The sequence below is a fragment of the Podarcis bocagei genome (genome assembly GCF_964188305.1).
Source record: "Podarcis bocagei genome assembly, chromosome: 14".
NCBI lineage: Eukaryota > Metazoa > Chordata > Lepidosauria > Squamata > Lacertidae > Podarcis > Podarcis bocagei.
This window is the reverse complement of record NC_138139.1, coordinates 6,203,736-6,231,531: the sequence shown is the minus strand read 5'-3', so window position 1 is coordinate 6,231,531 and position 27,796 is coordinate 6,203,736. Positions and strand designations below refer to the sequence as shown.

At 47.5% G+C, this 27,796-nt stretch overlaps 1 protein-coding gene across 1 annotated transcript in view; it reads right to left on the bottom strand.

The window, feature by feature from the left end:
• The window catches only part of ALDH1A2 (aldehyde dehydrogenase 1 family member A2), a 66,531-nt gene that overhangs the window by 6,197 nt on the left and 32,538 nt on the right, over nt 1-27,796 (bottom strand). The window contains exons 5-8 of the mRNA XM_081170629.1: nt 27,528-27,657; nt 16,671-16,732; nt 13,936-14,064; nt 13,577-13,690 (exon numbers count right to left, since the gene is read on the bottom strand). Of these exons, the coding sequence (XP_081026755.1) occupies nt 13,577-13,690; nt 13,936-14,064; nt 16,671-16,732; nt 27,528-27,657 (435 nt within the window). The remainder of the gene's footprint in view (nt 1-13,576; nt 13,691-13,935; nt 14,065-16,670; nt 16,733-27,527; nt 27,658-27,796) is intronic.

The following is a 27,796-nucleotide window of genomic DNA, read 5'->3' as shown; positions in this document are numbered from 1 at the left end:
CTGCAACAGATCCATAGGAGCCTGCTGGTCCTACTGTATTCAGCTCCCCTCTTGTCTCCAAGGTCTCAGAGACTTTTGCATGTGGCCGAACAATGGGCCCAGAGGTTTCAAGGGGCCCCTCCCTGGTGGACTGCAGGGAAAACAGCTGGATGGAGAGGAGGCTTAGGGGGAAGTGGGAGGCCCAGATCGCCAGTTCTGGCTACTGCTTCACCGGGGCCAGTCTCACCTTAGGTTTTTCTGTTTGTATTCTGTTTCTTTGAATAAAGAATCACCTTTAAAGCTAGTCTCTGAGTCTCTGGGCTGACCTGCAGCTGAACCAGCCCTGACATGAGATGCAGGTGAAGATGCATAATTATGCTGACATAAGAAACAAAACATTTTGATTCCCAGAAGCAATGGGCAGATAAGAGTGGAGGCAGACATATCAACAACGGGTCTAAGAAGGGACTGAAGTCATCCTGGTCTCTTTGCTCCATACAAGTTCACAGAGATTCCCTGCCTGCCCACACAGTCTAGACACTGGTTAGTCTTTTGACTGTGCAGTCCATGCGGGGAGATGGGCGTACTGCAAGCAGTCAGAATCAGTGCTCTGTGGTCTCCAACGTTTACTCAAATGTAGGACTGTGGGCTTATCCACACTTACCTTTTGCCCCACTCTTTCCAGGAAAACGTCTGTGCTTAAAACTCCAGGTATGAGCATTTTGTTTTGTTTTGCCCAGGAGCTTTCCCCACAAAAACCTGCTCTTTAGTGCTCAAGCAGAGCAAATGTCAATTTGAGTTTCTGGCAGTGGGTTTTCATGAGGAAAGCTCCAGAGCAAAAGAAAAGGGTGCTCAGACATTGAGCTTTTAAGTGTGGGCCATGCCTAGAAAAAGCAGGGGGAAATTAAGAGTGGATAAACCCTGAGACATTTTGACTCTGAGGCAGACATTTTATATGGCAGCCAGCTGCCACACAATAATGGCAGGCAGCAAAAAGCCTCAGCAAAACCAAGCAGAGCTTGCAAGAGCCCTGTGCGCCTATGCAACATCTGCTGCATTGCACTGGAGCCTTTTCTAGGAGAGTTGGCCATATCTGCCTGTTGTCCACTCAGTCATCCTTAATCATACACAAACCTGAGGTAACCACAACAACAACAACCTTGGCTGTAGGCTCAGCTGGGCATATAATGGAAGTCAAGAGTGCCAGCTTGGCCCTGCGACCATGGGTGCCTGGGGCCGTGGTGGCCCTGGTGCCAAATTTTGTGGGTGCCCAGCCCCTTCGTGGGGAATTTTGTGGGTGCTCAGGCACTCAAGGCCCCAGGGAGCCAGCACCTATGATGGAGGTTAATATTGTTAACAACACACACAGAAGTGGGTGGTAGCATGACAGAGCATTAATGAGCCTTTTCTAAGGGATCAGGTGGCATCTGCCAGCGTATCAAAAAAGGCATTCCACTACAAGCCAATGCTCATGGATAGATGACGGACCTCAACACTGCTTTGTTGCTGCCCACACCCTTGAACATGTTCAGATTTTTGCCAAAAGCACACGTGCAAAATCAACAAGAGTGGACAACAGAGCTGAACATAAGAAGTGCCTGCTGGGTCAAGCCATTGGCCAATTTAGTCCAGCATCCTGTTCTCACAGTGGCCAACCAGATGCCTACAGTCAGGCCATGAGCAGGACTTGAGCACAGCAGCCCTCTCCCCTCCTGTGATATGAAATGGTCTTGCTTACCAACAGTTGTTTCTTCTTTCCCATCATCACTTGACAATGGAAAATGTGGTAAAAATGACAGCATAAGATGGAGCAAATGCAAAGCAGAGGCAATCTAGCCAAACAGGGCAGCTGGGAGGACAGAGAAGCCCAGTCCCTGGGAAGATCTCCTGTGCAAGCCCCATTGACCTCAGCAAAGTTTCAAGAAGACCCTTATGATGCTTCGCTTTAGAGAAAAGGTTACACCTTCAGACTTTTCCTTCAGAACTGACTCCATTCAGATGCTTTTGGCCTGAGACATTCTGATGGTTGGAGGCAACATATCCCAAGAACACCAAATCATTGTGGGATACAGTGGTACCTCAGGTTACATACACTTCAGGTTACATACGCTTCAGGTTACAGACTCCGCTAACCCAGAAATAGTACCTCAGGTTAAGTACCTTGCTTCAGGATAAGAACAGAAATCGTGCTCCAGCGGCGCGGTGGCAGCAGGAGGCCCCATTAGCTAAAGTGGTGCTTCAGGTTAAGAACAGTTTCAGGTTAAGAATGGACCTCCGGAACGAATTAAGTACTTAACCTGAGGTACCACTGTATTTACAATGCAGTCAAACCGACAATGCATGTTTGCTAGACAGGCACATGAAGCTCACAGAGTTTTCCTGTAAGTTTGCTAGAGAGAGCTCTGTGAGAGACACTCCCACTATGCCCAGCCATATATAATGGCAAAGCCATATATAATCTACTTACCTGACTGGGCAATTTGTCTTTGCTCTCTGCTCTTTTGCCTCTCTTCACTTTTACTCTTTATCTCAAGCTATAAATGTGAAAAACAATCTGCCATGTCTGACCTCCAATGCTCAGACTCCATCTTAAGCTAGACTTAAGCATGCCTATGTAACAGAATTACCATTTTAAGCTTGCCTGAACAAAGCTGCTGTATCTGTTACTTCTCAACAAGTATTCTGAGTGAGCAAAATGTTTTTTACCTTTTACAAGACTGTTTATGTGATTGTTGTTTTAAGGGAGAGAAAAGGAGAAACCAGTCTGCCTTAAAGCATAGATAAAGGTAAAGGGACCCCTGACCATTAGGTCCGGTCGTGAGCGACTCTGGGGTTGCGGCGCTCATCTCGCTTTACTGGCCGAGGGAGCCGGCGTACAGCTTCCGGGTCATGTGGCCAGCAGGACTAAGCTGCTTCTGGCGAACCAGAGCAGCGCATGGAAACGCCGTTTACCTTCCCACCAGAGCGGTACCTATTTATCTACTTGCACTTTGACGTGCTTTCGAACTGCTAGGTTGGCAGGAGCAGGGAACGAGCAATGGGAGCTCACCCCGACCTTCTGATCGGCAAGTCCTAGGCTCTGTGGTTTAACCCACAGTGCCACCCGCGTCCCGCCTTAAAGCATACTGGTTACTTAAACTAAAAAACTAAAACTGGTCAATCTAAGCTTCCCTTTTAAGTTGCAAAGAGATGCACTCTGCTATAACGTAAGGAAGGTAGGATAACATCTAATAAATACATCCTCTCCTAACATCTATACCAGGGGTGTCAAACTCAAATTCATCGGGGGCCGCATCAGCAGTTTAGTCACCCTCAAAGGGCCGGTTGTATCTGTAGGACTATGTGTCCACTCTTTAAAGTGGAGGTTTCCTGTGTAGAACAGCCGGCGCCGCTAGAGGGCAGACGTTCTCTGGCTTGTAGGCTGCCGCGCATGCGCTGAAGAGGCGGCTTTCTTGTGTCAAAAAAAAAGCAAGAATAAAAGGTGAAGGCTGGCGGCCGGCGGCGGCTACACGGGCCACATGACGAGGTCTGGCGGGCCGGATTCGGCCCACGGGCCTTGTGTTTGACACCCGTGATCTATACACATCCCTACAATCATCACAGTGGCAAACACCAAGCAATAAATCAAAGAACTAGCAATCTGTTGCTCCTTCGGTCTGCAACCTCATCCTGTCAACTGTTTCTATTTTTATTTATAAAATACCTCAGTTTCTTTCCCAGCCTTTCAAAACCACTAAACGCTCAATGTGACACACAACGGAATCTAAACCAATCACATTTTCAGATCACAGCTAAAAACTCAATGAATGAAAAGCCAGCCAAGAGCAGTTGTACAGCAAAACAATCTAGAGATGTTGCAAAGCCAACAAGAGGAAGCCCCAAACACCTTCCCAAAGAGGGAGATTTCCACCTGTCCGGGAAGGGAGTTGGATGAAGAGGGAGGCAACTTTGTTTTCCCAGGGAAGGAGCTCCTCAGAGTGGCTGCCACAGTAAATTGAGGGTGGGGATCTGATATCACCTGAATTATGGGACTACATAACAAAGCTAGCTCAGTCAAGGAAAGTACACAGATCAAAGCCTCTCTAGATATAAGCTTAATGAGTGTTGCAGTTCATCTGGGAGAATATGTGCTCTAACTCCAATGCTACTCCTCTTCTCTCTTGAATGACTACTCACTAATTATTTGATTATTCTGTATTTTTACCCTGGGCAGGGGCGAGGGAAGCTTTGCAGAGAGAAAAGGCAGTTCTTTCCAGTTTTTAATTTGGAAAGGGTTGCAAAGGGAGGTGTGTGTTGGCTTTTATGTCTTCTGCACTGCTCACTTGCTTCCTCCTTCCCATCTCTTGGTACTCCCAATGAACTCCCCACAGACAGCCGGTGCAGCCGAGGAAGGGAATGCCAGAGGAAAGGTTTCTCCCCCATAGACAGTGGAGCCAAGACGTTTCATCAACAGGAATGTTGGCACCAGCATCCTCCACTCCTCAATCCCCACTTGGAATAGGTTGTGAGACTGGCTGGAGGGGAGGATCATTCTCTGCATAACCCAAGAGGGACCAGAACTCTGTGTGCCACAAGGACCTGCAACAATATAATCTCTGTTGGTGGCAAGGAAAAAATAGGTATATATACATTTATAGGTATAGGGACATGATTTAAAATTCGGCTGGCATGCATGTCTTTGGTATGGGAAGGCGAAAATCTATAAGAGTTTTATGAATCACATTCTTAGGAAGAATCTGTATAGAGTTTGGGAGAAACATAAAAATCTGTTGGAAAGAAAAACACCTTTATTTATGGCTATCTCCCATCGGAGCAATTACAATTAAGAGAGTTAATGTAGATATACAGTGGTACCTCGGGTTAAGTACTTAATTCGTCCTGGAGGTCCGTTCTTAACCTGAAACTGTTCTTAACCTGAGGTACCATTTTAGCTAATGGGGCCTCCTGCTGCCACTGTGCCGCTGCTGCACAATTTCTATTCTCATCCTGAAGCAAAGTTCTTAACCCGAGGTACTATTTCTGGGTTAGCGGAGTCTGTAACCTGAAGCGTTTGTAACCCGAGGTACCACTGTACAATAGGCAACTGTAACTGTAGACAATGGGTGACTGTTCCCTGTAACTGCTGGAATTTACATTGGGGAACCCAAACTGAAATCAATGGAAAACCTAAGGAACCAAGTTATTGCTTGCTTGCAATATCACCAGTTACATGATATGTTTAAATTAGATAGAAAGAATGGATTTTTGGACCAAAGTTCACAATTTGAAATGGAACTCTTGCAAAATAAGGATAAACCTTTGTCTAAAATGTATCATCTTCTATTAGAATGGGAAACAAAAGACGAGCTTGTTAAAACTTCAATGACACACCGGGCAAATGATATAGGACACAATATAGATCTCAACTCTGGAAAAGCAACCTGAAATTTACAGCATGCTACTCATTGAAAGAGAACTACTTGAAAATGATTCATAGATGGTATTATTATTATTTAACTCTGGGTAGGTTGGCTAAGATTTATAAGACAGAATCAGATGTGTTGGAAGTGTAAAGAAGTAGAGGGAATGTTCTTCCACATGTGGTAGACATGTAAAAAGGTAAAAGGGTATTGGGAAATGATTTATAATGAATTGAAAAAAATGTTCAAAATTACGTCCGTCCCCCCCCCAAAAAAAACAGAGTTCTTTTTGCTGGGGATAACCCAGACTGAAATTCCCAGATGCCAGAAAAGGTTACTTACATATGCAACAACTGTGGCCTGTGTTTCGTTAGCCCCAAAATGGAAAGTGAGCGAGGTCCCAACTAAAGAGGATTGGCAACTTAAGTCGAAAGCATATGCACAACTTGCAGGTTTAACAGATAGAATAAGAGAGCAAGGAGAACATGCATTTAAAGAAGATTGGAAAATGCTTACTGAATATCTGGAAAATAACTGTACAGCTGAAAACACTGACAGCATTAAGATAAATTCAACAAAGTAAATAATTTTTGATGGATGTAAAAGTGTAAAATTTATTTGAATGGTTATAGTAATATATGCAAGGATGTATGATATGTAAAATGAACCATGGAAAGAGAGGAAGGGAAGCCACTGGATATTTTAGAGTTTGTAAAATGTTTATTTGAAATTGTAAAACAGAAAATGTAATAAAAATTATTACAAAAAAGGAGGAAAATGGGTATAAAAAGAGACTTCCTGGATGCCGGGATACAAGTTTGGGGCAAGTACTCTTTGGCAAGAGAACCCCATTAGAGATTTTAACATCACAAATTATGCTGCAAAGTGAAACGTGGAAATATAGGCTATTTGACTTTTAAAATATGCTCTTGTGAGTTCCAAAACTTCTCTTTTAGCATAGAAAAGACCACACATTTGGTAAGTTAAAGATTGTTTACTTACAAACTTTCCAAAGGTCAGATTCATGTGCTTTTTCATACATCAATCAGTAAAATGTGGGTTAGCTACAGTGGTGAAAGTTCCTAAATTATTGGTATAGGAACTCAGGCTTGTTAGAGCCACGTGGTCTGAGCTTGGTGCAACCAGCTCAGACCTCTTTACACACTGAGCTTCTCAGGTAGACGGAAGTTTACCTTTCTCTCAAGGTGTTGGGGAGTGACCTAGTTAAGCATAGCAGGACAGCTTACTCTATAGTATTAACCCCTTAATGCATTAATTAGACTTAAAATATTGGACAAATTTTGCTTAAAATAGATATATAGATATATAACCTTCTGTCCTCTATAAAAATGTGATTTTTTTGCAAGTTCTGCTTGGGTCACTCACAAGGGGCAAATGTCTTGCTTTTTTTTGGCAGGGGTGGGGAAAGGAAGTCAAAGGGGATTTTGTGTTTATGTTTTTATTTCACTTGTATATGTAAAATAGAAAATGCAAAAATAAAATTTAAAAAAATGTCTTTCATTTTTCTTTTGTCTTCTCAATTACTAAATAATAATCCAGTTAATTTAAAGTACATTGAAAGGGTCAAATAGCTTAGACTTGTTCTCTGTGATTATGCATGTTCTGCTCTTCACTGGATGTAATTTGTTTTTAATTTGCTTTCTGGTGTGTGTGTTTTATTTTAAGTAGTCCTGTTTTGGAGCTGCTTAAGGGGTTGTTTTGTGGCTGAAAGGAAGGTTAAATATCAAAACAAACATAAACTGCAAACAAGGATCTTGCAGGTATGAGAATATTCTCAGGTTCCTCTGTCAAAGCCTAACTCCCCATGCAAAGTACACCCCCACACACACTGATTCTGCAGATGTGGGGTTGTTTGCTGCACAAACACAGCACCTGGCTGCAGATTGGCATGGAGAAGAGTAAGCTGTGCTTGTCAGTCCTTGGCCCACCCCAGAAGAACCCCCTTGGCCCAGATGAGCCAACCCAGCAGCACACAGAAATGCACAGAGAGATGCACGGGTCTGGCAGGTCCTCTCAGCTCAGTCCATATCACAGTTGCATTTCAGGGCAGGGTCAGGTGTTGGTCATCTTTGATAGCATGGTGCCCTGAGTGAGCCCAAAATTTGGCATCCCCAAATGGATCTTCTCAGTGATGGATCTTCTCAATTTTTGCCCCCTTGGTTCCATGTTCTATGTGGGGTGCACCACCCTAAAACCAGCCCTGTCTCAGGGATCAGCTTTCAGGACTCCCCCAAGCTACCAGGGCTTACAAATGGCAAAGAAGGCCTGTGTGAAGAAGACCTTGCATTGCTTTATGACTGGGTCACATTCACTCCATTTTTGATTTTTGTGTCGTCTTCCCACCTTGCTGGTGACCCAAAACATTTCAGCGTCCAGAGTGACAAGTCCAAATGGCACCGCTTGCCTTCATCAGGAAAGTCCTCCATAAATCCCAGTGGTGCTGGTACAGCAGGGCTGGCCTATCCATGAGGCAGAGTGAGGCAGCCGCCTCAGAGGGCAGAATCCAAGGGGCACCACTGTGGGCACCCCACCATCGCTGCCACCAGAGAAGCAAGGAGAAGCATCTGGCTTCCGGTGAGATCTTGCCAGAACCTGGAAGCTGCATCAGGGGTGGCAAGGAGAGGTGACACACAGTGTGCAGTACCCTCCCACTTCACTTCAGGTGGTGAAACAGGACAGGCCACCCTGTTCTGTAGAATTCCTGGTGGACTCTTTGCCCTATGGCTCCATTTGGCCTGTTTCCTCTTAATGCAGAGGTAGCCAGCCTTGGTGCCGTCTGGATTTTGTTGGATCACAGCTCCCATTGCCCCTGACCATTGGCCATGCTGGCTGCTGGGGCTGCTGGGAGTTGTAGTCCAGCAACATGTCAAGGGCACCTGGGGGAAAGTTGGTCTAGGCTATGGGCAATGATACCAATGACCATTTTAATCTGAAATGTAGCATTTATTCAGCACAGAACAGAGGTGGGAAAGATTTGTGGGCTCCGTGCCACTTCTGCTTTCAACAGGGCCAGTCCAATTTGCCCTGCCCCTCCACAAGTTTTGGAATCTGAGTGTTCTTCTGAGAACCTTTGAGAGAAACCAAAGAAGTTCAGTAAAAATGAGCAAAATGTCTCGCAGGGTTGATCTGGAAGGTCCTTGCAGGCCTTTAGTGCAAAATCCTCTTGGATGAGAAGGGAGAGCTGACACAACAGGGTCTGGATCCTGCAGCATGAAATCCATCTCATTTGGAGGGGGGGTCACCTGCTGAGCAAGACAGGATCAGTGGTAATACAGCTGTTAGCTGCAAACATTTGCTTGGCATGACTCAATCCTGGACTCTCCTGTAGTTTGCTTTGATGGCCTCGCCCGGTATCTTGTTGACTAATGATGAGCTCATGCTTTGTTAAACTCACAGCATAAAGAAAACACCCGAGTTTCAAGCAAATCAGACAAGATGCTTCCTTGGGCTTTTGACTGAAGTTGTTCAACCTAAAGATCTTTGAGCCCAAAGCGCTCCCTCTCTCCCTCTCCCCCACTGATCTCCCTCTCTCATTAAACTGGGGATCTAACTTGTTTGCTTGGGTGTGTTTGTTGCATCAACCAAATCTTCATCTTTCCTCTCACTCATACAGACTTCAGTATGTTGGAACAAATGTCAGATGTTTCATTATCTTCAGTTTCTGCCTGGGAGACACCATATGGAGACAACAATGTGGTCAGCTTGGAACAGAAGTAACCACTATGGCTGATTTTACCTAGAATGCAGCAAATTTGTAGCCCACTTCACACCCAAGGAAAAACGCTTGTGAGCTTCCCTAAACATCATCCAGCGACTGACCGCTGTCTCAGGTTATTCATGCTTTGCCCCAGGTCCCTTTCAGTGTATAAGAATTGTCTTGGTGGAGGAGATCAAGGTTAGTCTAATCCAGCAGAGTCTAATCCTGATATACGCACAAACAAGGCACAGGAAGGAGATCCACCCACTGGTTTTTGCTCCTGGTGTCAGGTATAATCTGAGGAGCACTGCCTTGGCACATGGAGGTTCTGCTTAGCTACCGTGACTTACAGCAGCCTTTACTGCCAAATGTTTGGACTGCAACTCCCATCAGCCGCAGCTATTGACAGACCAATCCTCTTCCAATTTGTTTCTACAGCCATCTAGGCTTGGAACAGGACAAACACTGAAGGAGCAAAGAGAAGGAAGGAGGGATCCAGAGTCGAAAGCAACGTGATGCTGAGATGCTGGTAAAAGACTCTCCTGCTCCACATATTCCCCAGAGGACTTTGAGGTATCTGGCTATTGGGACTGGCATAGAGCCCCACCCAGACACTTCTAAAGTTGTTCCCAGACCTGAGATTCCATTTGGTTTGTTGCCTGAGGGCTCACTGACATTACATTGCCTGTATTCTGCTTTCTCTTCATCCTTGATAACTGGATGCTCATTTAACAAGGGGCAGAGAGGTAGGAAGGCAAGTGAAGCCATACAGGGGATGAAAACACTCAAGCAGCGCCAGGAATACCACTCCCTGTTCACTTCCCAAGGCCAACGCGATAGCACCCCAGAGCTAAGTGTTTGCTCGGAAGTAGGGGAAAGAGATTTTTGGAGATGCTGATGAAGCAGTAAAGATCTCCAAGGACGTGCTCTGTGGGGAACTGGCTTCAGGTACCAGGCCCATTGGCAGGCCAACATGACATGGAGGATGGCAACATTGATCGTGCCATGTGCCATGCAGATAACCGCAGCACCTGGAGATAATCAGTCTGATTGTGTATCCACAGCAGTGACCAAAGGAGGAATGACCTCTGGGAGGAGCACAGAAAGAAAAAATCCCATGGTGCATTTGCACAGGCACAACCGGACGCCTTCATCTGCCCCAGTTGCAAAAGAACATGTCTCTCCCACATCGGTCTCTACAGCCACAGCCACAGCAGGCCATACTAGCCATTTGGGCTAGCAGCCACTGAGAGCGTTATGCTCCATGGATTGGTCCAATTCCCTTTTAGAAAAAGTCCAAGTTGGTAGCCATTGTACACCTTGCAAGAGTGAATGTCATCATTTAACTCTGAGATGTGCAGAGAAGTCCCTCCTTTAGACTGTCCCAAATCTTCCACCATTCAGCTGCATGGAATGATCCCATTTAGTTCTTGCACTATGGAGAGAAGGAGAAAAACGTCCCTCTTTCTCCACACCCGTTTCTTCTACTTCTGAGGGCTCTGTGACTGATCTGAGGCTCAGCGGGGGGGGGGGGGGGAATCATGGAGTGTGGAGCACACATTTTGCTTTGCTTTCTCCCAAAGGCAGCATTTGGCCCTCAGCCTTGGTGCTTACAGAAACCCAGCGTTTTTGCAGAGCTGTCCCTAATGAGCCATGGCAGCATGAAACACAAGCGATGGGGGATTGTGCAGAGAAGCGATCCATGACGGGCGGGTTTGTGTAAGAAGTTGCCTGCCTGCAGGCTGGGGGGGACCGTCACCCCGCTGCATCCCCACCTGGGAGAGGTGAGCCGTGAATGGGAAAAGAGGCGGGGTGCTGGGATGGGGAGAGCACATCAAAGGCTCCACAAAGATCTGACATATGGTCCATCTCCCAATCTCCCCCCACCACCAGACAGTCATTATTCAGGAGTTGGAGGATGACCAAAAAAAGTTAGCTGGCAATGCCCATGTTGTTTTACAAGCAGCAGGGCTGCAAACTCTTCATCCTAAATGCATGTGATTTATCAGCAAAGACACTTGTCTGGGAGTGAGCTGGTCAGTGTTTACCAGAAACTTCTTCTGAGTAACAGGTATAGAATTGGGTTGCACAGATGAAAGACTTCCATGGGCCTCAAGTCCCCATTTTTCTGTATGTTTGCCCCTGCAAACTCCAGTACTCAGATGGGCCCTTGCTCCTAATCCCTCCACCTTAGGTGGTGAAGCTAAGGACAGGGCCTTCCTTGTTGTGGCACCTCCTCTATGAAACAGCTTGCAGAGCAAGTTCCTTCACAGTTTCAGGCAGCTGGCAAAGACCTGACTTTTCAAAAGGGTCTTTAGTTGTGTACTTTTTGCTATTTTTGTGTTGCTTGAATTTGTCAAAGAGGCTGGATTAGTTGCTTGTCCTATCAATTTCAATGTATTTTTTACATCTTTTAAAAGTCAATAGTGCATACATCTGTGTTACTCTGTTTTTATTGCTGATTGTTAGCTGTGCTCAGTCTCTTTGGAGAAACAGTAAGGAGGTTTAAAAAGAAAAAGGTACATTTTTTAAAACAATTATACAGTATATACAAGTATCCCATTAGAGCACATGGGTCTCTGTATTGTTCATGTGAATGGGTATTGCACAGATGCACACAAATTATATTATACAGCTGAGATCAGGGATGTCCAACAGGTCGATCACGATCTACCAATCGATTGCGGGGCATCCCTGGTCGATCCTGGTCATTTGCGTGATTCTGATCTCGCGCCCCCCCCCCCCCGAAAAAAAGCTCAGCAACTTTGGTCAATCCAATCCACTGTCAGTTTTTTATAGTGGGAGTAGATTGCAGTCTCTTGGGAGTTGGACATGCCTGGCTTAGATGTCACAAAAGATGACAGGCTTGCTGTTCCCCACTCAGTGACCCTGACCTCCAGCTCTAGCCCTGACTATCATCCTGATCAAATACTGGAAACAAATAAATCTGTGTGCATTCATGAAAAGAAGTAGTGACTGGCAATTGGTAGCCCAAGCTGCAAACCCTGTGGTTCCAAACTAAGGTCTTCAGTGGCAGAGTGCTGTTTGCCCCCACCAGCCGTTTGGGGGCTGAGATGTCCTCCCCAGCGTGGATGAAAAGCCAAGCCAGAAAAGATTTCAGAAGTTTGAGGCAGGCCTTACCAGGAAGCTTGTCTATGGGCCTGAATCTGGCAAACTTTGCCAGCCTTTCTATTGCCTGTTAACAAGACCTCTTTTAATTTTCCTAAAATATCACTCGCTGCTCCCAGTTCCTGGAGGTGGCGGCATATAAGTTTTGAAAGCAGGAGTAAACCCATTCTTCAGGTTGTGCAAGGGATATTCAACGGATACAAGCAGGAGAAAACAAAACATTTCCACCTTTATGAAGGCAGCCTTCATTAGTTCTGAGAAGCCCAATGCTCCGCAGAACAGCTGATCTTACATTACTGGTTTGAAAGTGTTACTACATCGACTTGCTGTTACAAGAATTCCACAGAACAGGAAATAAAAAACAATATGGAACAGTTTACACTCGCGTTACATTAAAATGTTCCAGCTGTTCCCACTTTAGGTTCTTAGAGAATTGCTTTTTTTCATCTCTGTAACGCTTTTCACTTCCTATTAGTAAGGCTCTTAAAGGCAGGTATTGAGTTAGGACAAAATCCACAGCATTTTGAGTTTAAACGCCTATTAGAAATGAAAGCCGCTGGAATGACGCTAAAAATTTATTTTGGCTACAAGAGACAATTCTGAAACCAAATCCATCTGTATTTTTCGTCCCGCAATCAGAAGTGCATCCTGCATGAGAGTCTCTTTAACTGAAATACAGGCCACATACAGCTACAAAATCTGTCAATGGAACCTGACTCTGCCTTTACCAGACTCTCCAGAATGCTCCAATATTGGTGTCAACAGGTAATAGCCATCTGAGGAAGCCTTTGCAGGGTCTATAGAGAAGGGGCCCCACCTTGGGCACAATCCAGGGACAAGCATATCTTCATTCTTTTTATTTTAATTTTACTTTTGTATGCTGCCTTTCCAAGGAGCACTCTTTCGAGGTGGCTGATGTATTAAAGTTCAAAACACAACACTAAACAAAGGAAACACCTGAAATCTTCTCTATGAAAGCTCATGGCCTGCAGCCACATTTATCTGTCTCTTCAAACCAAACAAGAGTTCCATTAAAAACCACAGCAACCAAGAGAAGCTCCACCTCTGTAAAGACCCTCTCAGGCAAAGGACTCTTCTTCAGGGCCTTTGGGGAAAGTGGAGCACGCCAGACCTCCAGAGGCTGATGGGTAAGGACTTCTGCAAAGCCCCACTGAAATGGGAAGGCCTGTGGCACATCTCCCAGGCAGTTCAGCAAGGACTTCCTGGAGGTGATGCTCTGCCCTGGCCTTAACTGGGAAAGCGAATCTCCTCCGCAGGCACCAGCATGCCTTGTTGGGTGTACCATTTCCTTCTGAGGTGACGCCAAACACCCTCTAGAGCACCCACTTACCTCGGTGGATCCAGTGAAGGCAATCTTATCAATCCCCGCGTGAGAAGCAATCGCTGCGCCAGTGGTGGGTCCAAAACCTGGCACGATATTGACCACTCCGGGTGGAAACCCAGCCTGTTGCAACAACAAAGAGAGGGAAGGGGGAGGGGCAAGCTGTTTAGGGTGAATGGACCACACACAAGCCAAGCTGGGCAGCTCCCTGGATGCATCCTCTGACTCAGTGCTATTTATCTAGAAAAAGAGGTGCCAGAACTCACCATGAACACCTCCCTTGCTCTCTTAAAACCAAGTTGCAGAACTGAGTTCCGGCAAGGCCTGGCTCAAAGAAAGCCCGGCTCTGACCCCGCTGCTCTGCTCACCTCCTTGATGAGGGCTCCCATGTGGAGCGCGGTCAGCGGCGTTTGCTCTGCCGGCTTGATGACGATGGTGTTGCCGCAGCAGAGAGCAGGTGCAATCTTCCACGCAAACATCAGCAGGGGGAAATTCCACTGAAGGAAAGAATGCAGCCATTATTACTAAGGCAGCCACATGACCCAAGAAATCCTAGCTGCTCGAGTCCTCTGGAGGGCAAAAGGGTTGCCAAAGGCGGTTTTAGCTTATCAATCTACCAGTGATAGTTATTTACTTATTTAGTCCATTTTAAAGAACAAGGTGGAGAACATTAGAGCTACATCAACCTGCTCCAATTTTTGCGTTCCTCTTCCCTCCCTGGTCCTTTTTTCCTTTTGTATCATGTCTGTTAGAAGATTGTGCTTAGAAAAACTGTAAGTGCTCTGTAGGTGAACTGTACTCATATTAAGCACAGTAATCATGCAGTGCCAATGTGTCGTTCCACTTCTGCAGCCTGGAATGTCTCTGGTTTGACCAGAATACAAAAGCATCATCATCATAATCATCGTTTAAAAAATGAAAAGCAATCTTCCTAAAACTGGGCTTGGCCAACTGATGTCCTTGGATACTTTACATCTACTGTAACTATTGTGTGCTCCACATACAACACCCCACAATTAAATGTACACAGAAAAATCAAAAATCAAAGCCAAACTTCCTAACTGAGGCTTTGCAGGTGTAGACCACGTTCCTCTAGCCTAGTACTGTGTTTCCCATAGTGGCCAACTGTGCAAGGCATGAGGGCAATAAACCCTACCCCCACCCCACTGCCTCTGAACATGGGGCTCCCTTTAGCACTCATGACTAACAGCCACTGATCTACTTCTCGCTTGTGGCTCATGGCTATGTGGCAAGGGGTCCATCATCACTCTTGTGACAGCAAATTCCATCTGTTGGTTCTTCTGCTCTTTTCAAACAGGCACTAAAATACACGAGGCTCTGATATTCGTCAGAACTACTACTGGGGATATTTTGGCTAACTATTTGAATGATAACTTAAACACCACTGGTAGGGGGTGTCACTAGGACCCCTATTGCTGTGCAGTCCTGTACAAACACAGATTAGAAGACTTAGCTGTGCTGATTTTAATCGGAGCTGGCACTGGGCTTCAGGACTCTGGGTTGACCTTGGTAGTTTCCGAGCAACTTGCAAACGTTTGTTTTAAAATGCTCATTAAGTCTATGGGGTTTTGTAGCAGCAGATTACAGTTTGAATGCTTCTGCATGGGCTCTCTGGTTTTAACAGTGAGAAGCCATTCCAAATCAAGAGACGCAGTTACTAAAGGGGAGCTGGTACACTGTTGTGCCACTTTAATGGGGGACATGATGGACTTCTTGTAGGGATGCAGACCTTGGCTTGAGTAGCACAATCTCTCCAGCCAACCCTTTGAACTCTGTGGGGCCCTGAAGTTGGTGGATATAGCAACATGAAGCTATACTGGATTATGCACTTTCCAGTTACAGGGAACCAGGCAGAGGGCCTTCTCGGTAGTGGCACCCGCCCTGTGGAATGCCCTCCCACCAGATGTCAAAGAGAAAAATAACTACCAAATTTTTAGAAGACATATGAAGGCAGCCCTCTTTAGGGAAGCTTTTAATGTTTAATAGGTTATTGTATTTTAGTGTTCTGCTGGAAGCCGCCCAGAGATTGATTGATGATGATGATGATGATGATGATGATGATGATTATTATTATTATTTCCCCACCACCCCAATCATGCAATAGATGTGATGGAAGTCTGTGGCCTTTGTGTTTCCTCTTTTCCTGCTCTGAGTCTGAAGCTTTGTATCCAATTTTCCCTGGGAGACCAGCAAGATGTCTCTGCATCAGGAGGAGCAGGCACATTAACCAGGGGTATCAGATCAGATGCAAAACTGCCCAGGGGGGAAGCTGTTCTTTCTGTCACACAACGGAGGCTACTCTGTGTTAGTCAGGGACATATGCACCTTTGCACCTGCCCTTCCAGACCTACAACAAATCTGACGGACTAGGTGGTGGAGGTCTGGTTGGAAAGACACGCTTGCCCTACCCCTGCCTAGCAAAACGGCTGGACTGAGCCGGATCTAGCAGTGGAAGGCTAATCCAGATGAGGAGAAGATGTTATAGCCACCTCCTGCTGGAAGGGGGACACCAGGGGCCCTCTCTGATGGGGGGCACTCCTCAATAGCCCCTTTTGCCCAATGGAAGGGACCAGTTCTAGGAAAGTATATTATATTGTAGAGTTTTCTGCCCTGTTTAGGGCAAGAAGGAAAAAGATGAAGAACCTGAAAATTATCCTCCCTGGATCCCTGTTACGCTGCAGTTTGGAACAGGAGAGATAAAAAGATCCTGCTGGATTGAAAAGGGGGGGGGGGCTCCACTTCCTCCCCATTGTGCAAACATCTCAATTGGCTGACAGCCGCCTGATGCTAATGCCGTGTTTTGCTTTGCTCTCTCCAGTCCTGGGAATTCTGTGACTGGAGGCCTCACCTCCCTAATACTGCAGCTCTAAAACTCTATTAGGATGTGCAAATAAGCACTGGTAGGGCGGCTGTTAAAGATATGTCAACAATGTGCGCTCAGTTCCGCCTGCCTCCCCCCTCACCCCATTGCCCGGTCTCCCATAATGAAAAACACGCCTTGCTGAAGCCTGGGGCTTATGGGCCTTTTCAAGGGAGCTCATTCCAGTGAAAATAAATATGAGGTGCGAGCACAGATACTCACAGGGATGATCTGTCCACACACACCGATGGGCTCATGTCTTGTAAAGGTGAAATAATCTCCGTCTGAAAGAGAGGAGCCTGGTTACTCTCAAAAGCACTTGGGCCAGGCAAGCCACACAAAAGGAAAAGAAAATCCAAGGGGGAAGAGGTTGAGACAGCTTTGATGGGTGGGACCATATATTTTTTAAAGCTACCAAAGCATTACTGGAGAACATTCAGCCTGGGAACTTTGGAAGCACCAATTCATTTGCTGTGTACTAAATGAATGGATCACAGAACCATAGAATTATGGGGTTGAGAGGGATCCAAGGGCCATTAGTCCACCCTCTGCGATGCAGCATTTACAGCCAAGGCATCTGTGAGAGATGGCCATTCAACTTCTGTTCAGAAACCTCCAAAGAAGGAGAGTCCACCATCTTCCCAGGTAGCCTGTCCCACTGTTGAGCAATGCTTACTGTCATTAAGTTCTTCCTTCAGCGGTGCTGCTTTGACCCCACAGTGTGGGTGCCATGAACCTTGAGGTGCAGCACATGTGCATGTTCCAATGCCACATCGGCAACTGAGCTGGGGCCTGCACCACAGACACACCCCAGAAGCATGGCCATGGCCACAGCAGAAGCGTAGGCCCCGGCCCAGTTGCTGCCATGGTGCCAGAGCGCCAGAGATAAGGCAGCAAAGTGCAGGGCCAGCATGCGAGGGGGGGCAGAGGGAGGGCACCCACAGCAAAGGTTTTATGGGTGTCCAGGCCCCCAGGGCCCCCTGGAGGTGGCACCAGTGTTCCTAATGTTTAGTCAGAGCCCCCTTTCTTGTAATTTGAATCCATTGGTTCGGGTCCTACCCTCTGGAACAGGAGAAAACAAGCTTGCTCCCCCTGGGCTCGCAGAATGTCTTCCTTTTGGGTGCTTTTCATTCTGCATCAACTCCCTAGCTAAAAGGTCCACGTTCATCTGCCACCAAGTTCAAGTCTTGCAGAAGAGGCTCTGAGGAGCTTCTTCCAGGGTTCACAGTCAGATTGCAATGCATGCCAGGGTGACCCTGCTAGCTTTCATTGTTGCCTCACCTGAACTTAGAGTGCCCCACAGAACAGACCCTATTGGCTCTCCCCTCTGCATGGTGATGCATTCCAGCAGTGGTGAGAGCCTGGGACTGCCCTACCATTAGACGCTGTGAGACAGCTGCCTCAGGTGGCAGATGCTGAGGGGTGTGTGTGGAGCAGACAGAGCTGCGGCTGGCACAACACCTGTCCTGCACCCTCTAAGCTAGCCTTCTCTACCTCCCTATGGTGCAGTGCAGGATACAATCCCATCTCAGTACTTAGATGCACCCCAACAGCCAGCCCAGCTGGCAGCTTCTCTACACTGAATTTTTTTTTGGGGGGGGGACCTCCCCAGAGCCAGAACCCTGCCAAATCAGACCAAGGATCCATCTAGGTTTCTTTTGCCCACAGTGACTAATCAAACACTTCCAGGAAGTCCACTGGCAGGGCTTGAAGGCAATAGCTTGCCATAGGTAGACTTTCTCTGAATATGGAGGTTCCAGGTAGCCCTTGTGACTAATAGCTATGGGTAGCCTTACCCTCTTCCATGAATTTATCTAATTCCCTTTAATTCCTACAAGGGAACACACTGGGCAGGCTCAAGTGGATCAAAAACTGGGTCTCCCACCCAGTGGCGTAGCGTGGGTTGTCAGCACCCGGGGCAAGGCAAGTAATTTGCACCCCCTAACCCGTGGATTTGCGCCCCCTAACCCTAACCCCCAGATGTTGCGCCTGGTGCGGCCCCCTGCACCCCCCCACACTACGCCACTGCTCCCACCTCTTTACATTTTTGGTAAATGCTAACTATAATGTGAGTGGGCCCTGATCCTCATTGGTCTCCCCTGCTTCACCAACCACGGCTCCCAATGTGTACAGAGAACCTGGGGGGGGGGGTGCTTACATGAATTTAGCTCCAGTTTGGGCTCAGTTCCCACTGCTAAATGAAAGCTCTTTGTGGCTGAGTGCCCACAAGTGATTCACTAACTTTGCAACAGCTGACAGCGGAAGCAGTTTTGTGTTAGCAAATTAGCCATAACGGCTTCCTTTCATCATATAATATATAAAACTTATGAAAGTTGAATAAGCTGTTTAATCTCACACTCAATCCGCATGCACGTATCAGGACAGCTGCCAGATTCAGCAGCATTTGCACTCTGGATAGGCAGATTTTAGAGGGACTGAAGGAAGACAAGCAGGAAAAGGGGGAATTTGGTGTCCAGGTCTGGGCCCTTGAGCCAAAGGGCACCCTCTTCCTTACTCTTAACCTGCAAAGGCTGGAGGGTGGGTGTGCTGAAACGTGACAAACAACAATGTACAATACATATATATGCACACTTAATAACATTTTAAGAAACACCCTTCCCTCCAGTCTTCCTGAAAAGCAAAACTGGGTCAGGGATTTTCCAGGGAACCCCAAAAAGAGCAGCAGGGTGTAGGATCACCAGGGCTAAGTCCATCAGAAGAAACTGCTAGATCAGTGCCAAAGGGGCTGGGCAGGCACGGTGGGCTCCATTTGTCTTCCACCCCTCAGCTCACCCCCAGCAAGGGCACGAGTGTGCACCAACCCACACAAACACACACACGAGCGGTATGGAGACGCTCCGCTGCTGTTGTGACCAGAAGCGGGAAGCACATACAGAGATGCAACAGGAAACCTCCTTCTCAGTGAGCAAGTCTCTTGTCCCTATTGGGAAAAATGAGTGATCTAATCAGACCCAATGCAACATCACTTCCGCCAGCAAAGACTAGTTGGAGGGAGAGCAAGGCGCAAACAATGAATTTCATGGAGAGCTATAGCGGGCAGCCTCCTCCTCTCTCTGTTTGGGCACACAGGAGCCTTTGATTCTTTCTTTCCTTGCTGTCTTGTAGTTCCACACTAGTACCTCTCACAGCAGCTTTTAGGGGTTCCTGGAGTTCCCCACGGGCTTTGGGTGTGTCACTCGCCCAGTACGCCAGGAGTCTGCAGCTAAGGCTGGCAAGGGACACATCAAGATTTACTGGGGCTGGTTGCATTTTGGGGAGGCATCTGTGCAAACATCTGGTCATAATAAAGGGATGAATCCAGAAAGCATCCTGGTTTCTAAACATAGTTTTCAACTTGACTTTGATTAGAAACAAGCCCCTTCTCTAGCTTGCTGAATTTCTTCACCCTGTTCCGTTTGCTCCACAAAGCGGGGTGGGATGAGTGGGAGAAAGACAGATCAGTGCAGAGCTCCAGACTGACCAGCTGGGGATTTGCTTTTGCTCCATGTGATGTTTCCAAGGCCCTGGAAGGAGACTAATAAAGATAGGCCCCTTATCAGTGAAGTGGGAGCAAGGAGGAGGCCCGATAAGAAGCAGTAGGGACAGGAAAGAGGAGAAGGAGAGAGAGGAAAAGATTGGCTAATTAGTAAAAGGCACAGACGATGAGACAGAAAGAAAACATTCTAGCTAGACAGAGGGGGCTGACTTTTTGTGCGCGCAATAAACCCCCGCTTGTGCAACTTGGAAGCCCTAATTCTGCAGAAACCAGGGAGATCCCTTTTAACACATCTGCTCAGATCACACATCATTATCAGGTTTTGAGCAGTGGGCACACAGAACCTATTCTGCTCAGATAATCTCATCTGGGAGCTGGGCAAGCTGAAGTCTCTTCCTGGAACAGCACAAAGGCCTCCCAAATTACAAGAAACAACGATTTGGGGATTATTTTCACTTCCTTTCCTGTTCCTGAGACAACAGGAAAGATGGTCGATGTGTCAGCCAGCCACCTTCTTATTTTGCAATGTTGAGAACTGAACCCCCCCCCCCCGAAAAAGAAAGGAAACTTGGATTTTTTAAGAAGTCAACAGAAGGGCCAGTCCTGCGAAAAAGAAAACATTCTGAAAAAGGGGGGATCTCAGGAGCTCCTTTCGAAATGTGACTTTAAAGAACAACAGGCTGAATCCAGCTCAAAAAATACATCTCTGTTGTGAGATGACTTGCATTAGACCCTGTCTGGTCTTAGCCCATGGCTGTCTCCTTCATCCTTCTCCATCCTGGCATGTCCTCCATACCTTCTGCAGCCTGCAGCATGGCAGTGCTGTCTAGGGCTGATGGGAATTGGAGTCCAAGAACACTGAGAGGTCACCAACCTGTGGCCTTTCGCATGAAGCATGGCGGTTCTGCTGCCACTGAGGCAAGGCCCATCTCCCGACACGCCGAGGGGGACCCGAGGGTGCTGCTTGCAGGTGAGTGGTTCCCAGCATTAGTTAATCATGACTTTTCCACTGTATTATCAACATTGCAGATGACCTTCCACACTACCAGGAAGAGAGGATTCTGGGTTTCCCTCCCCCAAATGCCCACATGGCTGTTTGCCATCCACATGAGTGGATGCAATGTAGCTGGTGTGGGTGTTGTTTGTAGTGCAGCACACACTCACTATAAACCTTGTGGTGGGTGCAGTGCCATAGCTATTGGGGGGGGGCAGCCAGGGTTTTTGCCCCAGGTGAAGACTCCAGAAGGGCACAATTGAGGCTCCCAGACTGTATGTGTTTGGGCGCAAATGCACATAGCGGGGGATACCAAACTGGGTCTTTGACCCGGGTGAAATAAAACCTAGTTTCGCCCCTGGGTGGGTGCCATTTTATAATCTCATCAGTTTTTTTAAAAAATGATCTTTTAATTAGTGCTAGAACATTTTTCTGGCTTTGCCCCAAACCCCCATGACAGAAAGAGTTAGTGCTATAGGACTTTAAGGGCAGGGGAACCAGAGACCAAATTGCAAACATGCGCTGGATTATGGAGAAAGCTAGAGAGTTCCAGAAAGACATGTACTTCTGCTTCATTGACTACGCAAAAGCCTTTGACTGTGTCAACCACAGCAAACTATGGCAAGTTCTTAAAGAAATGGGAGTGCCTGATCACCTCATCTGTCTCCTGAGAAATCTCTATGTGGGACAAGAAGCTACAGTTAGAACGGGATATGGAAGAACTGATTGGTTCAAAATTGGGAAAGGAATACAACAAGGCTGTATATTGTCTCCCTGCTTATTTAACTTATATTCAGACTTCATCATGTGAAAGTCTGGGCTGGATGAATCCCAAGCCGGAATTAAGATTGCCGGAAGAAATATCAACAACCTCAGATATGCAGATGACACAACCTTGATGGCAGAAAGTGAGGAGGAATTAAAGAACCTTTTAATAAGGGTGAAAGAGGAGAGCGCAAAATATGGTCTGAAGCTCAACATCAAAAAAACGAAGATCATGGCCACTGGTCCCATCACCTCCTGGCAAATAGAAGGGGAAGAAATGGAGGCAGTGAGAGATTTTACTTTCTTGGGCTCCATGATCACTGCAGATGGTGACAGCACACGAAATTAAAAGACACCTGCTTCTTGGGAGAACCGCAATGTCAAACCTAGACAGCATCTTAAAAAGCAGAGACATCACCTTGCCAACAAAGGTCCGTATAATTAAAGCTATGGTTTTCCCAGTAGTGTTGTATGGAAGTGAGAGCTGGACCATAGGGAAGGCTGATCACTGAAGAATTGATGCTTTTGAATTGATCCAACCTATCTATTCTTAAGGAAATCAACCCTGAGTGCTCACTGGAAGGACAGATCGTGAAGCTGAGGCTCCAATACTTTGACCACCTCATGAGAAGAGAAGACTCCCTGGAAAAGACCCTGATGCTGGGAAAGATGGAGGGCACAAGGAGAAGGGGACGACAGAGGACGAGATGGTTGGACAGTGTTCTCGAAGCTACTAGCATGAGTTTGACCAAACTGCGGGAGGCAGTGGAAGACAGGAGTGCCTGGCGTGCTCTGGTCCATGGGGTCACGAAGAGTCGGACACGACTAAACAATCTTTCATTTTGTTTTGTTTTTAAGTAAAGTTTTTGAGATAATTGAAAATATAGGTGTGTTTTTTTAAAAAAAATGGGGTCATCAGATTCTGTCCACCACGACAAAGGCTATATTTGAATTGTGCTGAGCTGTTCACTTTCCCCAGTAGAGCACTACCCATGTCAGAACCCCCACCCTTTTAAAAAGACAGGATAGGAGAATGGTGGTGACAGGATAGGCATCTGTCGGACTTTCTGTGATCTGGGGGCTCTTCCAGAGAACCTCTTTAGTGAGCATCCACCCTGATTTGTTTTCACAAAACCTTCAGGGAGATCCTGCGAGCTCAGCATTACTTCTTACTTGTTTGCAAGAAGGTTACACAATATTGCATTGAGCAATTGTGACCCCCTGCTTTCCTGGGCATTTCCTCCTTCGCTTTATTTACCACAAAGAGTTCTGATTTGGGCTGGTTGCACAAGAAAGCCCAACCCACTTTTATTGTGCAACCTAAATTTGCCAGTATACAACTGAATCCTGAGGGGGAAACAGAGCCACCGCGAAGGAAATGCAGGATGTAAAAAGAGCGAGTGAACGAGGCTTGGCAGTGCCACCTGAAATGCCCAGCATGGTGGAAGCACCCTAGCAAATGAGCCAAAAAATCAGTCCATATTGGGCAGAGCCATTTGCCTGTGACTTTTGTCGCCCTGCAGTGACCTCTGTTCACTGTTGGTTCATTTTCCTTTCAGGCAGCCTGTCAACATTTCCACCCCATTTCCATGGTGGTTCCACCAGGTTTGGCTCAAGTCCACACATCATGGCCTCTTAGCGTCTCTGCCCTGCCTTGTGCCTGAGGATGAGAGGCCAAAACTGTGAGGGGAAACCCAGTTTCTAAGTCAGGACCCTAATTAATTTGATCAGACCCTAATTAATTTGATCAGACACAAACGGCCAGGTCTTCCCTCCTCACCTAAGAGTTTTCTTTTGCGCACAGGCTTCCCAAACTCCAAACTGCGACTGGACTCTGAAAGAGCTGCCCTTTTTCAACACCTTCCTGTATTCAGCATTTGCAATCACGGCGGAATTTTACAGACCTGTTTATTAGACCCTCCTTTTGGCAAATGTTTTACACAGAGGATGGAGATTAAAGTCGGAATGTGGAGAGTCACATCCCAGAGTTTCCCGCCCGCCCAACGCCTGCTATAAAACCAGCGTTTGTGATACCAGAATAACGAAGTTTGACAAAAATGGCCCACTTTGCCTAAACATTGATCTTTCCGGAGCTGGGGGCCTCCTGTGCTCGGAAACTGAGCAGGCAACGTTGAAAGTTTTACTGTTTCCATATAAACCTCGGAAAGCCCCAGCAGTGAAAATGATCCGACTTTAACATGTTGTAGAAAAGCATCAATAACATTTGTGGTTCTCATTTGGATTCTCCTTGGCATTTTTAGAGTGGGCTTTCACATGTGCTCAGTGAAATATGGTTGCAGCCGGGAGGGATTAACAGGGATGCTAAGTAAGCCACAGAATGGTCCTAGCAAAACGGATCAGCGTTGCAACAGAGGGTCCCTATGCAGGGCGGGTGCGCCTTACTCCCTGGAAGCCCCTTTCAGCAGAACAGCATCAGAGCACAAAAAGCTACCTCTTAGTGAGGAAGACCATAAATTCATCAAGCTCCCTCTTGTGCACAGAGCAGCTCTCTGAGGTTTCTGACAGGCCTACCTGGAAATGTGGGGGGAGGGGGGCAAGGCAAATACGTGCTCTCCCACTGTCCTCCCCCCAAAAGCAAAGCATTCAAGCCAGAGAATCAGCTGCAGATCACATTAATGCTTGACATGTGCAAACAATGGGAGAATAAGACCTAATATAAGGTCCCATGGATCAGAACACCTCTTTCTTCTCAAGTCCAGGATTTCACTTTCAAAAATTGCAAGGCTTCTCTTGAAGCATGAGACTCTTAATCTCAGGGTCGAGAGGCAAAAGATGCCTGCATTATAAGGAACTGGAACCCTCGTGGTCCCTTCCAACTCTACAGTTTTATGATTCTCTGAATTTCTGACTCCAGGCAAAGTGCCCCATGAACTAGCCAACCCATGGAGATTGGGTGAGTGGGCTTTTGGGGAGCAGTAAATCCCAGGATCTGTCTGTTTAGACAAATGTCCCCCATTGCTCCCTCGTAGCTGGTAGGGAGCAGTGAATGAGGGTGGCCACCTTTTTTCATGGGTGCTGCTCCTGCACCTTCAGTCTGACTGAAAGAGAAATGGAGCAGATGAACCTTGTCCCAGCATGGAGATTCAGTTGGTGTTGGAAAAGGATGAGCATCGTCCCTCTGCACAGTCACTTGTCACAAGGATGGGAGCCATCATGTGGCCTGTTTCCCATCCTCCACCAGCCAGCAGGCTGCCAACAACACACAGTGGGGCAGCCCCAATCCATGTGGCAGCAAGTGCTTCCGAAAAGGGCACACATTTGTCAGGCAGGCAACACCCTGGGGAGACCAGTGAGTCCAAACAGGAGAAGCCGTGCTCTCATTGAAGCTACGCCCTCAGATGACAGAGGATGGTGCCAGGAGCAGGTCAGCAATAACTCACATGGCTTCTGTGAACTTAACTCTTTATTCAAAGCAACAAGACAGCCCAGGAGGCAGGCCTAGTGAGCACAGCAACTCTTCCTGGTAGAACTTGCCCCTATGAGGCAGTTGCGAGGACTGAAGATCTCTGCCTTCCCACCCCTCTCTAAATCTCCACCACCCCAGGTTCCTTCTCAAGCAAGCTGAAGCTGTATCGCCTTGCCTGTCTTTACTCTGCCCTCTTCATACCTTCTCAGGTTCTGGGGGACCAGGGGGAAGAGGAGTTGGTTGCAGCAGGAGGGGGAGACCCCCTGGGTTCCTCAACAGCCTGCCTGATCTCTGCCTCTTGGCCTCTCTCCTCTTCTGCTTCCACTTCTGCTTCTGCACTTCTTTCTGCCACAGCCTCTCCCTGCTCACTAAACCCTGTTGCCTCTTCAGCTTCTGACACCTCCTCCCCTCAGTCTTCTCCCTCTGACCACTCATGGTCGTCCCACCACCACTCTCCAGGCTCTGAGCCTTCTTCTGCCGGGGGTTCCCCAGCTGGTGCCTCCCACCATTCCTCTGCATCCAGCTGGCCCATCACAGTGGATGACTTGGAAGCACAATTACTCAGACACTCTGCACATGCTCAGTGAGAATTTACTCTTATTTCATGCATTCCAAAGCTATGGCTCTGTGTGCAAATGTGGGGAGGGGTGTTAATAATCCCCTGAAGATTTTGGGGTCAGTTTGGGGGGGTCCAATTACACCCAGTGCAACCATCTGGACATTGGCTTCTTCTGCACAGAGTTCCCCCTGGGTGGGTGCCGGGTTTAACTCTGCCTGCAGTGACTTTGTGCTCCTATTCCAGGCTAAGCCGTCTGCCTCCTAAAGTCTCTCCCCCCTCCCGGGACAAACTTTCCCACCCACCAAGCCCCTTTTAAATCAACTAAATTAGCTGCTAGAAGAAGGAAGAAAAGCCCTGTGTCATGTTTCACGCTGGCCTTTGTTGTCTTCACCTTTGTGTGCAATATTAGACTATTACTCAGCGCTGCCGCCAAGGGGAGGAAAGGCCATCTCTGCCTTTGGTGAGACAACAGAAACCCAAGAGAGCTGTAAAGTCATCCTCCCTCCTTGTCAAAAAAAGAATCACCGCCATGAAACAAACTTCCCTTGGTGCAGTGTGTGGAAGGAAAGCAGCTGCAGTGGGCACTGAACAGGCCAAATTCTGTCAATAGCACAGAAACTCTGGAATAGGGTCCAAATGCTCTCCCACTGGAGGGCAGGAGCATAAGCCAGCTCCCAAGCCTCCGTGGCGAAGGCTGAGCCAGCAGTGGAAGAAGGGAGGGCACAGAGACTCTACCCTTGAAGGCTCCCAACGCAGACTGGTTCAGATGCCTGTTGTTACTGGGGGTTCAGGGCAGCTGCATTCTCCAAGAGACGGCAAGCCAGGCAGGCACCCTTTGCAGTTGCTTTCACCCCCACTGACCCCACTGGAACAAAATGGAGGGGCCTGAGAGCACCAAACATTCAGAGACTCACAGCCACGTGGCAGGGGTTCTTTTGCACATTTTCGGACACAGTCTCCCTAGCAAGCAGCAATTGATGTTCAGGTTCTCTGGCTGAGTGGCCAAGCCTCCACAATGCATCTGAGCAGAGCTGCTAAAAAGAGTTGTGGGAGCCAAAGGCCATGGAATGAGAAGCGGGGGCAGGATGGGCAGTTGTTCTCTGCTCTTGCCCCCCTCCCAACTGTGTGTGTGGTGCAGTGGCGGACTTTGGGCTTCCAAATTTCAGTGGCACCTGGTGCAACACTAAAGTTTGGCACCCGCCTGCCTCTCGCACTCTGCTCTGTATCATTGTTGCAGTGCCCTTTGCAGCTCCAGCACCCAGTGCAGCTGAAGCGGTCGCTCTACCTTCAAACGCCTCTGGGATTGGTTAGTGTCAGAATTGGACTGGGAGGGTTCAACCCCCTCCCTTTGGCCATGGAGAAGCCCAGTGGGTGACCTTGGGCCGGTCACTGCATCTCAGCCTGACCAACCTTACAGGGTTGTTGGGGGGGATTAAATGCGGAGAGGAAGAACTGTGCACACCACTTTGATCTCCTTAGAGAAGAAAAAGATGGGATGTAAATGCAATAAACAATTAATACATTCTGAGTCACACTCTTTCCCCAAACATGGAGCCATCTGGCCCACGGTCCATTTCACTCCGCATCCTGCTTCCTGCCACACCAGCCCAAATGCCCCCAGGAGGCCCAGGAGAAGAGCCTGGAGTGGGAGGCGGCAACATCCCTCTCTCAGTGGCAGATGTCACACACACGGCCTGTGAACGTGAAACATCTCTCTATAGCTGCCATCCTGGCTAAGAGCTACAGAGATGCCCTCGGTCTACTCGTGACACAAATAAAACCCCAGGAGAGCCTTGTCCTCGTAGGCAAGAGCTGTTGCTTCAAAGGACTTGACTTACCCACAGGAATGGTCGCTCCATGGATTTTGTCTGCCCAGCCAGCATAATAGCGCAAAGTCTTGATGACGCCCTGAAGGTCAACATAGAAAGCCTGCAGGAAGGGCTTCCCACTGTTCAGTGACTCCATGGTCTGGAGGACAAGGAAGACAAAAGAAAAGGCATGTAGAGGCAGTGATCACAACTATTTCCTATTCAGAGACAGGACAGTAGAAAAAGGCTATTATAATTTGCAACCGGTGAGTTTTCGCCTCGGCCTGTGAGCCAAAGGA